Below are 14024 nucleotides of genomic sequence, written 5' to 3'. Positions count from 1 at the left end.
CCCACTAATAAAAGATGCCAGACATCAATCAGTAAAAACATGTGTGAAAGTGAAAGAGGACCCAAAACAATAATATGATTTTAAGTGGGGAGAGGGGGAGGAGGAGGCTGAGCAAGCAAAGTGGAGCAAGAATGAGCTGCCTGCATAGTTCCATATCAGCTAGTGGGGGCCTTTTTGACTTTGAGAACCACCAAACAGGCGCAACCAAGGTGACTAATATGCGAGAGAGAATCACCAATAGTCTAGCATGATTAGTCAAGAAGAAAATCACCAATAACGCTCCGCATGTTCATAGGAATCAGATAATCACTTGTTATCAGTTTCAACGAATTTGGACATCCAAAAACAAGCTACAGGATTACAATCCAAATCCTTAGCAAACAAAACCAAAACCAGGCAACCAAAATCTCACCCACAACGCCGTACAATAGAAGTGTTAATGAAGGAGGGATGTAAACCCTCAAAAAGACCTACCCGATAATAATTAATAATAATAATGCTTCTAAAAGTCAGCTCTTCATACTATTTCCTAGCAGTCTATATTTTCCCCACTCAATAGTAGAATCCCAAACTCTGCATCACTCTGTACAAACTATCAGAAACCTTCCTTCCTATATACAGCCAAAAACAAACCACAGCAAGCGCTGATAGTTTGATATGAAGGCAACCAATCAAATACCTTCTACGGGGTTGAAGGAGAAGCCTCTTGTCTTGGTTCTCTCAAGTACTCCAGAAGCCTTTCAGCCTGCCAAAGAGGATGAAAATGGCGTCAAGGTTCGGCATTTCATGTGTCAAGAAATAGAGAGTCTAATTGAACATATAAAGGCAACATATCACTCTAATCCTTTCCATAGGCAGCAGGACGGGGATGGGGAAAATCATGGCAAAGCAAATTTTAAATAGCCCACAGGGCATTCATAACCTCGTAAACAAAAATCAATACTCGGTACAAATACCCAGAAAACAATAAATTCAACGATCAATGAACGATACCCTGTAAAATCTCAGCACTATATACCTTAACGATCAATGAACGATAAATTCAACGATCAATGAGCGGTACCCTGTAAAATCTCAGCATTATATATCTTAACTAGAGGCTTCAAACTTGATTCGAACCAACTTGTTAAGATACTCTACCAATTACGGGCGTCCAAATAGTTCAGTAAGTATGCTGGATCAATACGTTCAGATAAAAAGTCAAACAAATTAAGTTCAAGATTTCCGCAACAACAAATTCTCAAAATTGCAGGTGAAGGAACATTGGCTTGTTATCACCTGTCATTCGATCTAACGCCCTAAACAGAATGCTGCAGAAAGATATCTAACTACGTGAAACTAGCTTAATTTGATCGCAAACACAAGAAATAGCCGAGAAACGGAAGCTTCAATCAATCACAGAGAAGATCAAAACCTCACCTTGTGCTTAGCCTTAGCAGTCCCAGTCTGAGACAGCGCCACAAGGGGAGGGATCCCCCCTTCCCTAACCAACAACCCTCTGTTCCGAACACTATCCCCACAAAGCTGCAATAATGTCAACACCGCGAATTCCTTCCCCTTATCAGAGCCATCTTCAATAGCCTCCACAAAGGCAGCAATCCCACCTTCCTCCACAATTGCATCGCGGCCCATTTGAATCCCGGCTAAGCTACTCAGCACCACCATCGCCTTCTCTGCCAACCCTGTCCCTTGCTCTCCGACCAAACCCACCAGCGGCCTCACCGCGCCGGCAGTCACCGCCCTCTCCTTGTTCAGTTTGACCGAGCAAAGCTTGTAGAGAGTTGTCAAAGCATCTTTCTTCCCTCTGTTCGACCCATTTATCAACAAGGCCACTAGCGGAGGAATAGCCCCGCATGCGCCTATTGACAATTTATTACTCTCGTCGACTAAAGCTAAATTCAGCAGGGCGCAGGCAGCGTTCTGTTTCGAGATCTCGGTGCCGGTTTTCAACACATAAACGAGTGATTTTACAGCTCCAGCGTCAGCTATCAGAGCTTTGTTATCTTGATGGAGGGAAAGATTCAACAAGGCCGTGACGGCGTGCTCCTGCGTCAGGGGGTCTGAGCACCGGAGCAGCGGTATCAAGGCCGGGACAGCTCCAGCCTCGCCAATGAGAGCCCGATTATCGGCCCTGTTCTTGGCCAGGAGCCTCAGTTTAGCTGCCGCCGACCTTCGAACTGCGACGGAGGAGGAATTGAGTCCGTCTACGCAGAGTTTGACGGTGGGCTGAAGGTCTTCCGGCGAGATGCTCTCGATAATCTCAGTGGAGAAGGTTTCCCTCTGGAGAAAGCCAGTGCAGGGTTCGGGCTCGTCCTGGGGCTGGAGCTCAGAGATGGGGGCAGGATCGGGGACGGTGGCGAGTCGGTGGAGCTCGCCGGAGATGTCGCTGGAGCAGGCGGACAAGTCGCTGCCGAAGGAACGGGAAATCATGTCAAGGTAAGTAAAATCCTCAGCTACGAACGGGGCGGCGGGATCCCGAACCCCTCCGGCGGGGGTGTGGGAGGCAGTTTTGGTGGCGAGTTCGCCGAGACGGAGGTCGATGAGGGCGGAGTCAGACAAATTTTCGGAAACATTGGTAGAAATTTGGGGAAGGGAGAGAAGGGAAGGGTGGTCGGGGGAGGCGTCATGGATTTGGAAGAAATTGGAGCGAATAGTGCGCATGGAACGGCCCATGGAGCGGTGAAGTTTAGCAGAAGAAGAGAGGGGCGGGGGAGTGTAATAGTAATGGTGTTGTTGAGGCGTTTGAGGGAAGCGAGAGGTGGAATTGGGAATGGAGTGAGAGTAAGTATGGGAATGGGAATCTTCTACGGACACCATCCTATCGCTATAATCCTAATCCTAATGCTTCTAATCCTGAGGAGTGGAAGAAGAGTAGACTGCTGTGTTGTGTTTCCTCGTATTACTGATGGTTTGTTTCCTTGGATGACCAACCAACAAATACAAATATGCTTTCCACCTGAAAATCTAGACTAAACAACCTTCATATACACACATAGCAGAAAGAACTAACTAACTAACTAACTGCTTGGGGTGGTGGTGGCGGTGGTTGTGGTGAGTGGTGGTGGGTGGTGGTGGCGAGATAATTTCCATAATCCGGGAAATTATATGCTTTGCTGGAGCCTCGGGACTGGAGTGGAGTGGATGTGGAATGAAGAGTCAGTCATCCGTGTGAGTGGCGTGTTTGGCTCGTACTGTGGTCGTAGCTATAGTAATAATGGAGAAGACGACTAGCAAGAGGATGAGGAGGGTAAAGTGAATACTATGATGGGAGGGGGTTTGGCGAATTAAAAAGGGAGGGTACCCCTTACCTTACCTTACCTTACATATGGATGAATTTGAGTGCTGAGAGTGATGGAAGGTTCTGGTTTGGTCCATTTGGTGGGCTCTGCTTGCTTGCAAAGGGTGGATGGAAGGTTATATTTATTATATTTGATAAGTTCACGGCGCTGTGTTGTTATATTGGGCCTCACAAAGGAACATACAGCTGGAATGTGATCCACTGCTGGGGGCCCCACTCTCAGAAGTGTGTGAGGCAAAGCTTCCCGGGGGTGGAAGAGATCAGGTGACCCTAGCAAATGCCAATGATGGTAACAGTGGAACGTCGGCGACATGGATACTAGGTGACGTCGTCGTTTCTTTGCTACCCCCTAGGCTACCACCGGCAGTAGTGGCCACTACTGCAGAGTTAACTGTTAAGTCGAATCGACTTTAAGCAGTGCATTTGCTGGAGTTCATACTCTGAACTACTTTATGCTATTCGAGTTTGATTGAATCGAGTTCAATCGATTTTTCAAGTTTGATTTTTGTAGTAAATTTTATAATAATGAATAATTAAAATTATATTATAAATATACCATCTGATAAGATTTAAGGAGTGCACAAATCGTGATTTAACTTGCTAGAAATCGATTCAATTGCTTTTTTAAACAATTCAAACTCAACTCTAACTCCAAATCCAACTATGCATATGATATCGCGGTACAGTAGTATTTCTTTTTTTTTTTTTAACAAAATTTTGATTCAAACGGCTTTTAGGCTTCAGAATGAGATAAACTCTTTCCCTCCTCATAATCTTTTCATGCACCAAAAATATTATTATTATGATGTATTAGATATAGAAGAATATCAGCACACAACACAGAACCATAAACTATTTTTATAAAGAAATGAAAAAGGAACGGAGCTCCCTCACTTGACTGTTCCTTGTGAAGCTCCGTGAAGACAAACATAAAAAAAATGAACCAAAAAAAAAAAAAAAAAAAAAAAAGTACTCCTACTAGTAGTAAAAGGATTGCATACAAAAAATGGGGCAAAATCGTGACTTCAACTTGTTTGGAAATTGTGGAATTCCACGAGCAGTTTCTTTCTTGTAAATGGTTTCTTGTTTAAATTGCTATGTTTTGAGGAAAAAAAATTCATTTTTCGTGAATAATCCTTTTAATTATCTTTTTTAACCTCACATATATCGCATTTTTTAAAAAAATTGTTGCAATAATTTTTTTTCTAAAAATTCTTTAAAAAATGCAATCCAAACAATTTTATTTCAAACTAGTGATATTTTTTTTTTCGACAGTCAGCAATAGTCTACTCATACTTCTACTCGAACATATTCTAAGGGGAGTCCAACTGGGTCAATAGATAACCAATTTGAACCAAATCACCATCGGATCGAACGAATGCACTATATACCTGTATGAATTTTTTAGAGAATCGCATAATGTAACAATTAGTAGGAGGTAAGGATTCACAAAGCCTCCCACCCCACCAAGCCTTAAGGACCTGGTGGAGGGCCGGTGGTCACAAACTAGTGATATCCGAAGGCTAAGAAAACGAATATTGATTTGTGCACATAAATTCTGGTTGACATGGAATTGCTTCACAAGCAGATAGAGACTAACGTCAGTCTCACTCCCTTACAATTACTTGAGTGAAGAATAAATAAGTAGGAGTTCATGCCAATCTCCACCATTCATTTGATTGCAAGCCATAATTCAAAAGATACATACAGATTTTAGTCAGAGGTGATCTGAGATTAATATGATATAAATATAACTGTCAAAGGTTTCCCCTTTTTAAAAATGAAAGAAAAAGAAAAAGTGTTACTCATGGGTGTTAGGTACTGTTTATCCACTTTGGTTAATTACCAGGGAAAATGATGTGATGCGAACTTGATGCAGTGTATCCTGAAAAAAATAAGACAGTAAACCCAAAAAAAAAAAAAAAAAAAAAAAAAAGGAGGAGGAGAATGAAGAATGAAAACGTTTATAATTTGGTGAACAGATTTTATTTTTCCCGTTTTCTTTTCCGCTGAGCTGATTTTTTCAACCTGAAGCCTGAAGGGGCCTGCAGGGGATAAAGTGTTTAAAGGAATAAACTTTTTCCCTTTTTTTCATTTTTCTCGATTCTTTTGGGTTGCGGGAGAGAGTGACAGCGGAAGCAGATTCGCATGGAGGGTGCCGCTACGACAAGAGGCCACTTGGTAGGAGGAGAGTAGCGTTTGGGAAGTGGTTCACAACTGTCAACTGGGACGGGTGGTGTTAATAAATGCCTAATCCCTTCCTGTTCTTAAACTTTCCTCCAGGTTAGAGTCTGGAGATTGGTCGGTTTGTGGTGAAGTTGTTCGTTGGATCCTCATCGGACGGTGTCAGGGGCTTTGAAAATTGATCCCCCAGTCAACTACTAAAGCATTTTGCGCCATGCAGCAGCTCGCTGGCTGTTGACAGAGGCTGACCAAATAGGGTCCGGTTCTTCCCAAGTAAAATTTAGTTGAAGTCAGTCGAATTCAATTTGGAGTAAAAAAAAAAAATTTTGTTATTTTCATTCCATTTTTTTTTAAATTATCTACGCTCATATCATTTATTTTATTAGATAGTTCGACAAATAAATATTATATGATTAAAATAATAGTAAAAAGAAGCCAAATGTTCACCAATTAGGCTGGCTATCAATCGCTGATATAGCCCAATTTGCGTAGCCATGTTCTGCAAGTATTTGGCATTGTACAAGTAGAGTTTGTTTTTGATTTCGGCACGCTTTTATCTTGTATTAATGCTGATTTCTTGGAGATAGGTAGCAGATTAGTTAACTCACATGATAATAGGTTCTGATCTATTAATATCCCCATCCAAACCAAGCAATCGGTTCAAGTGATTACCTGGTACGAGAGGCTCGATATGTCAAATTGGGTAAGCAATTTACTTGGAAAAAATGATGGCATCGGTTAATACAGCGCAGTTGCATGGACCCATTTTAAGGCATTAACCGTTCCCCGTAACACGTCCTCGCTGGCTGGAGAGGCCGGCGCCTCCATCACCTACTACTTCCGGCCGGCTACTATATCTCAAATCAAGAAATCAAAAGCAGATATGCTGCTCTTTTCAAGATTTTGTTACCCCTTTCTAATTAATTAGTCTCTTTCCAGCTTCTTCTGGGTTTATTTTGGTTCTTGGTTTGAAATTTTCTTCCCTTCCTTTTTTTCCTTTTGTCTGGTGGTTTGCTTCTGTCTGCAATCTTCTAGTAGCTTTTTTTCTAGCCAATTTTCTATTTATGGTCAACGATGCCGGAGCAGCACGATGTAACGTTGCGGCGTTCAATTTGTCATGATCAAATTCTGGTGTTGATGTTATAAATTTCCACAGTACGGATCAAAATTCCTCTTCTTTTGGTTTTGGAAGAGAAACCAACGCAGAAGGTTTGTAGTTTCAACTTTCAAAGTCTCGAAGAAATCCATCTCATTAATTTTCTGGGCAAGGTCCACTCATGGTCATGGGCGGGCATTTGTTTTACCGGGCGGCAGGCAGGCAGAGGCTTAGCTAGCTACCGTGAATTTATTTATCTCTCTTTTGATTTTTTATTTTTCGGAAGGGAGCTACCATGCATGAAATATGGATGTACTGAGCGATGGATATAATTGAAAAATAAATATTAAAAAAAAAATCTCAGTGGTAGCCACTATTGCATATTATGAATATTTATGCGCAACGGATATTCTGTCCCATATTCTGTGCCACTCTCTATCCCACTTTTTATTATATTGTTATTTTTCCTACATAAACATCATGTTTTAATTTTTTTTTGTTTTCTTAAGATTCAATAACTATTAATTGACAAATAAACATCATGTTTTAGTTGTTTTCTTAAAAAGTGGGACAGATAGTCCTCGCGATATTTATGATGCCACATTAGAGATTCAGAATGGTCATATTTAGGCAACAATTAGTGCTAGCTAGCAACACATATTACAAAATCCCAAAATTTGCTACCTATAACTACTGCCGATTGCTTGTCGCCAACTAATAAGTATTAGCCAAACCAAAACAGCTTAAAAATGTCAAAATAGTTGCAGTCCAGTAGTATTAATTTGGCAAACGTGGAAATTTTCTGATGCCATGTTGTCCTTGCATGATACACAGCATGCTTAGTTGTTTACCAACTTTGTAGAGGACCGGCACGTTCCCCCCCCCCCCCCCCCCCCCCCCCCCCCCCCCTCTTTATCTATCTATTATAAGTAGTATTTTTCTTGAAAAATTTTACTGTAATAATGTATATGAAAAAATTGTACTATAAAAATTATTTGAAAATTTTAATGTATTATATTGATGAGAAACACCATAAAGTTGAAATTCACGTTCTTAATGACCATTGTGATTAAATGGCATGGGGGCAAAAAGAAATCTTAAATAAGCTGACGGGGCGGGGAATGGGAGGTCCTCGCAATCAAAATGTAGGGTAGGACAAAAAAATATGATAAATGTTCAGTTCAACAAAATTGCGAGAAAAGGAAGATGAACAACCCAATTCTCAATAACGAAACATATTATTTCTAGTCATTGCAGTAGCGTGTAGATCATTGCAATAGCTTTCCGACACACGCATTAAGGATGTGGATTAAAGCACTTGTAAAGTAGTAGTACAAAGTAAGTTGGGGTTAACCTTTAAAAGTTGGAGTGACGAGGTTTCTGAGTTATAGTAAATTATTTCCTGCAAAAAGTACACTCATTCTTTCTATGATGTATTAATTCTTTGGGGTGACCACACCAGCCACTATCAGCTGCAAGTTGCTGCTGCTGCTAATGATGCAGTATGTGTCATGGTCAAATCTTTTGGAGTGTCCAGAGTATAAATAATCGTCACTTTTGTCATCCAATATTGACGTGTGCAATTAATGATGAAGAGGAAGGACATCCTGTCCTCCGTCCAATGGTCTGGTGTAAACTTCGCTTCCTGTATTAATGCTTCTTAATGTAGTACAGTAGTTGATTTGATTATATTCCTTGAACCTGAACAGACGCAGGTCATAACAGGAAGTTGTGTGCAAGAAACAATAATAAGATGCTAAAAGAAACTTTTTTTTTTTTTTTTTTTAAGATATCTTCTCCTGTTGCCTGAAAACCAATTAAGGAAAAAAAAAAAAAAATTCCCGCCACCAATTAGAAGTAATTTGGTGGTCGCCAAGGCACATGCGACTACTGTCCCTTCCTAAAATAGTTAGAAATACACAATTTTTTTGGTCCAACCCAAATTCAAATTGGAGTAAATTTTTTTTGGTTAGTCTGCGCGGTTTTTAGGGTCTGCGTACAAGTTGACGTTTTCTTGTTCTCAATGACAGAGAATTAATTTTCTCATGTCAAAAACAAACCCCATATGTGATGCGATTTGTTGCTTGTAGACGTTGCCCATTATTCGCAGTTGACTTATTTGTATCGTTAAAAACAGGAGGGTTCATCTAGAAAGGGGTTTAAGTGGTTGACCAATCAGACGTTCTTCTTCTTCTATGTATATATATATATATATATATATATTGAGTCAACTAATCCAATTATTATTAATAGGAGCTTTTAAGAGTGCTCTCTTATTGCTGCTTAATACATGATGAATACAAATACATAGCAGACCAGACCTACTTGGCATGGTGGATTGCGTCTGATTGTGGTCCAAAAGTACTTCAACAACAATGCCTTATAGAAGGTGGTGTTCGAGCGACTCCAACCATAATATATACTCCCTATAAACAAACTAGGCGTGTTGAATTAGTAATTTTGTCATTCTGACACTTATGATTAGTACTAATCAGACCCAAGTTGCCGTACGGATCCTCTAGCTAAACAAGCTATTGGTACAAACAAAGAAAAAGCAATCGTGTCGTGGCATATCCTCCGCCAAAAAAAAAAAAAGAAAAGTATCTGACCCACCCCAGAATCTCCAAGCAAAAGTTGTTAAACTCATGCAAGCGCCGATTCCTTGCTTTCGTTCATCCTTGGATACCAGAAGTGGGGGCAGCAACTGCAAGGGGAAGGAATATTGGCATTGTGCCTTGCTCAAAGGCAGAAGTCTTTTCCTTGAAGCCTCTTTCATTCTTTTTTTGGTCCAAAACGAAGCTTCTTCTTTCATTCATTAGTAGCAGCAATTATATATATATATATATGTATATTTTTTCCTTTCCCTCCTCCTCTTGCAACTTAAAGAATTTCTTGACAGAACCAGGGATTATCACCACCAAAGAAGAGATTAAAGAACCATTTTTCCTTCTCTGATAATTTAGAGATTTTTGCTTCAAGGAGTGAACAACCGTTTAGAAAAAAAGTATGAAAGAGACGCAACATATTATTGCGTGCGTCATCTTTGCTAGGGGCTGGCTAAGGCTAACAAAATTTAATATGGCCCATTCGTTGAACCTTGCAAATTTATTCCAACCACTCCTCTGCTCTGCCTGCGGTGAGGCGGCAATCGTCAAAGCAAAGCATTGGGTCCATCCATTGAGGGAAAAGAAGGAAAGGAAAGAAGAAAAAAAGCATTGGGTGTACAATGGCGGCAGGGTAGTGCGGGTCCACCAGTCCATGCCACGTGCCCAAAATTGGCTGCTGGCGGTGATTAATTTTGATGGGCCAGAACCTGACAGATGGGTTAGTTTCTCCATCGTTATTTGTTTCTCTTATGAGATATGGACTTGTTGTGATTTGAAACTCTATTCGAGCTCAGTCCTGGAAACCTTCTAGATGTGGGCGGTTTGTGCTGCGGGCGGCCTATTAGAGTCTCCAATTGGCCCGTTTTTGACATGCTGCAAGTGATTTAAAGAGTGGATACAGTTAAATAATGCAAGGCTCTGGTGATTATTTGCCGCGTATAAATTTTGAAGAAACACCACGCAGCATTTCTGACTTCCTAAGCTAAGCCGCCACCGTTCTGTCACTTTCTTGACCATCTTTTTGGTGGCTTGCAGTTGCAGCTAGTTCTCGTCCGACAGACGTCAGATTGCGCTGCTTGCAGGAATAACAAGAAGGTAAAGTAGCAGAGGGCACTAATTACTAAATATAACGGAACAAATTAAGGCCTAACTCAAGAGACCCAACCTGAAATCAACATTTTCTAAACACACAGTACTGATTTTTTAGTTTTCAAATTCAAGTCCAAATCCACCACGGCGGCGCCTTGAGGTTGTGTACGCCACGGTGAATTGCAAGTAGAATAATGAGAAGTTAAACAACATAAAAAAAAAAAAAAGGTTCTAGGCTCTCAGGAAATCCATTTATATGCCCCTTTTTGCTGATTTGTTCTAGGCTACTAAAAGCCTCCCTTCCCAATTCCCATCATCATATGTGGGGTGGGCCAAGTGTAACAACATGGATCAAGGAGCTATATATATTTATACAGATTCGTTATGTAAGTAATATCGTCGCATCATTAACAAGTCAAAAAAAAAATAGAGTCCAAATTTCTTCTTACTTAATTTTACTGTTCGGTAACCCTGGTAAGGAGTAGGGCCTAGAGGCCAAGAGCAAAGCGACACCCTTAGTTGGGCCAAAACTCCCCCTGGAAACATGCGCTGGTGGGAGATGGTATTTTGGGCCAAAACTCAACCCAAGGAAATTTTTTTTAATTATTTTTAAAAAAAGGGATTTGTGAAGGTTGAATCTCGGAATTGCTTCAATATAGTTGTAGATATATATATATATAGGCAGCCTAGGTTGGTTCTTACGAAGTAAAATCTCTCAGTTTATGCCCCCATGGGCCCCATCCAGAGGCAGCCAGGGTTTGGTTTGACCAGGCTGGGCGGGTCATATGGGTGTTGCAGCAGAACTCTATCATCTCATGAAACCTAATCCAATTTACTACTACAATCCTACATCTGACGATAGTCTTACGAAAGAGTTGTTACTACTAGTTCATCTGTTAGTGGGTCAAGATTCACCCGAGTCAAACTGCAAAGTGTGGTGGTTAGGACTGTTGGGAATAAGGCAATCCATGTAAAACTGTTCTCCCTACTTCTTTTACAGTTGCAGTTCTTCTTCCGCAACAATTATTACTTGGTTTGACCTTCAATTCTCCCCAAGCATTAGGCAACGATCATTATATATATGTTGAGAAAATGTGCAAGTCTTCTTAAAAAAAAAAAGAGGTGTGCAAATACAGAGGGAAATGTTGAGAAAAAAAAGGTTTCCTCATGCAAATCTCATTCTGCTCTGCAGAAAGAAGCATAAGTTCTGTGTTTTGCCCAGTGTTTTTCCAAGTCCTACAAGAATTTCATTTCCAGGTGGTTACCTAAATCTCTAACCAAAAGGAGTCTTAATTCCATTCCCAATCTTAGAGTGATTCGGTGCGGAAGAAAAATAAAATAAAATAAACGTTACCATAATCTGAATGAAGAAGGTTATTCTAAAACGACTAAAAATTGGTAGTATTTCCTTTTCCAACACGGTCACAGAAATTGGCGCTCCATAGTCTATATATAAGAGGCCATCCAGCCCTCTTCGACATTAAGATTACAGCTATCGAGCCCCCTGCACTTTAGAAGTTTTCATTCAGGTAATCTCTCTATTCTTCGAATCTTCAATCTTCATGCGCCTTGCCTTGCTTCCCAGTTTGGATTTTATCAATTCTACGAGAAGCCTCATTAGTATAATGTAGCAGGAAGTTGTTTATAGTACGATTGTAGTTGAAGTTAGAGATATTAAGGGTTGAAAAAAAAAGGGCAGTTTGTTGAAACATAAATCGAAGTATACTTGTTGAAGTACATATAATATGAATGACTTCTGATGATCTTTGACAGGTGCCCCATCTCCAACAAAACTTGGAACCATGTTTCCTTTTCAATTGCAAACCCCTCACCAAACTACCTAACTACTCTTGCCCCACCAGTCTCCTATATTAAGACTCCCTCTTCCAAGTCTTTCCCTTCAATCTTCCCTTCTCTCCAACGCAAGCACTAGTTATATTTCTCGCACCAATTATCTTTCTGATCAACAGGCTAATTGACAAAGATGGGTGCAACAATGAGATGCATGGTGATTCTTGGCGTCCTGTTTGCTCTGTTTATGTCGTCCACTTCTGCGCAGTCATGTTCAAAGTACAACTTTGCTAGCAATAAAGTTTTCAGTGCCTGCAGCGATCTTCCATATTTGAACTCCTATCTTCATTGGACGTACAGCCCATCTTCCCAGAGTCTTGAGATCGCGTTTAGGCGCTTGGGAACATCATCATCAAGATGGGTTTCTTGGGCTATTAATCCAACTTCTCAAGGGATGGTGGGATCACAAGCACTCGTGGCTTTCCAGAAATCTGATGGAACCATGAGAGCCTACACTTCGCCTATAAAAAGTTACCAGACGGGATTACAAGAAGGAGATTTGAGCTTCCCAGTTTCGGATTTATCTGCTACTTATTCGAATAACGAGATGATCGTTTATGCTACCTTGAAGCTGCAGAATTCCAGCTCTACTCTGAACCAGGTGTGGCAAGAAGGTCCACTCTCAAACGACAGCCCTGGAATGCATCCCACCACTGGTCCTAATGTCCAATCCATGGGCACTCTCAACCTACTTTCTGGAGAATCTAAGACCACAGCAGGAGCCTCAAGTTCAAAACTCAAGGCTAAGAATGCAAGTCTTTGAATCGTTTTTCCCTTTCTTTCTTGAGTTCGTGATTATATATCTTTACTTTCCCCCCAAAAAAAAAATATAAAGACTTGTAGATAGATAGACATTCCTTGAATCTATTTAACATGTTATTTGTAAAGAAAAAGTTAATCATGATATTGCTGACCCAATCCGCTTTTTGATATGTTTCAGATTCATGGGGTGCTGAACGCGGTGAGTTGGGGAATTCTGATGCCTCTGGGGGCTATAATCGCAAGATACGTTAAGGAATTTCCTTTGGCGGACCCTGCTTGGTTTTACCTTCATGTTACCTGCCAATTATCGGCCTTCATCCTTGGCGTGGCCGGATTTGGTACTGGGCTCCGCCTGGGGAGCCAGTCTCCAGGAATCACGTACGCAGTCCACAGGGGCCTTGGCATTGCTCTCTTTACCCTGGCATTGGTTCAGGCGAGTGCTTTGCTTATAAGGCCGAAGAAGGATCACAAGTGGAGAAGCTACTGGAATTGCTACCACTACCTGGTCGGATACGGAATTCTCGGCATCAGCATCGCCAACATTTTCAAAGGATTGGATATCCTGAGCCCGGAGAAGAAATGGAAAAGAGCATACATTGGCATCTTGGTGACCCTGGCATCTCTTGCCCTTCTCTTGGAAGTAATTGTATGGTTCCTGAAGAGGAGCAAGAGATCTGCAGGTGCTGACAAGTTGAAGTCGTCCCACGGCACCAATGGGACAAATGGACTAAATGGCTATGGAGGAAGGAAGCCTGAGACAGTCTAGTTTACCAACTTGAGATTTATTCCTCCCTATACAACTCTTTTCATTTAGTGTTTTCCTTTTCGGTCGTACCTATTTATGCACCCGCATGTATATTTTCCAACTCGACGGCAGAGGTTTTAAGATGAGTTTATGATTTAGTAGTAGTAGAATTTTAGAACTCCACGCCGATATGTAGGTACTATTGTTTCTTGAATGGCATCTGCGGATTTATTATTTTTTTTTCCCATGATTAAAATCTCTTATCTATATGTGTCTTTTTTCCATAGTCTTATTTCTGATCAATAGGTGTCTGTACTCTGTAGAAAAAGCAATTGGTGTATGATGACACACATCATTATTTGCAGAGACCTAGAAATATTGACAGACAGACAG

General features: G+C 40.9%; 2 protein-coding genes across 3 annotated transcripts; one reads left to right on the top strand and one right to left on the bottom strand.

The window, feature by feature from the left end:
• Positions 1-267: 267 nt before the first annotated feature.
• Positions 268-3380, bottom strand: LOC113708587 (uncharacterized). The gene is made up of 2 exons (XM_027231080.2): positions 1420-3380; positions 268-745 (listed from the first exon to the last, which is right to left on the bottom strand). The coding sequence occupies exons 1-2, from the start codon at positions 2815-2817 to the stop codon at positions 683-685; spliced, it is 1461 nt and encodes a 486-aa protein (XP_027086881.1). The 5' UTR covers positions 2818-3380; the 3' UTR covers positions 268-682.
• Positions 3381-11391: 8011 nt separating this feature from the next.
• On the top strand, positions 11392-13887 carry LOC113707948 (cytochrome b561 and DOMON domain-containing protein At4g17280-like). Of its 2 annotated transcripts, none has more exons than XM_027230357.2 (3): positions 11392-11802; positions 12244-12875; positions 13065-13887. In XM_027230357.2, exons 2-3 carry the CDS (start codon positions 12258-12260, stop codon positions 13650-13652), a joined length of 1206 nt encoding a protein of 401 aa, XP_027086158.1. In that variant the 5' UTR covers positions 11392-11802; positions 12244-12257; the 3' UTR covers positions 13653-13887. The 2 variants fall into 2 exon arrangements, with proteins under 2 accessions (XP_027086158.1, XP_027086157.1); XM_027230356.2 differs by having other exon boundaries at positions 11393-11802; positions 12047-12875.
• Positions 13888-14024: the final 137 nt, after the last annotated feature.

The sequence above is a fragment of the Coffea arabica genome, chromosome 9c (genome assembly GCF_036785885.1).
Source record: "Coffea arabica cultivar ET-39 chromosome 9c, Coffea Arabica ET-39 HiFi, whole genome shotgun sequence".
NCBI lineage: Eukaryota > Viridiplantae > Streptophyta > Magnoliopsida > Gentianales > Rubiaceae > Coffea > Coffea arabica.
The sequence above is the reverse complement of the archived record's forward strand: the minus strand, read 5'-3'. Positions and strand labels throughout refer to the sequence as shown.

What these genes read in the sequence shown, in the direction of transcription:
- LOC113708587 (XM_027231080.2), bottom strand. Translation starts at nt 2,817, where the DNA reads ATGGTGTCCGTAGAAGATTCCCATTCCCATACTTACTCTCACTCCATT. An exon ending in CTGCTAAGGCTAAGCACAAG is followed by an intron (nt 746 to 1,419) that starts GTGAGGTTTTGA and finishes CCTCTTTGGCAG; the next exon opens with GCTGAAAGGCTTCTGGAGTA.
- LOC113707948 (XM_027230357.2), top strand. Translation starts at nt 12,258, where the DNA reads ATGGGTGCAACAATGAGATGCATGGTGATTCTTGGCGTCCTGTTTGCT. An exon ending in CAAAACTCAAGGCTAAGAAT is followed by an intron (nt 12,876 to 13,064) that starts GCAAGTCTTTGA and finishes GATATGTTTCAG; the next exon opens with ATTCATGGGGTGCTGAACGC.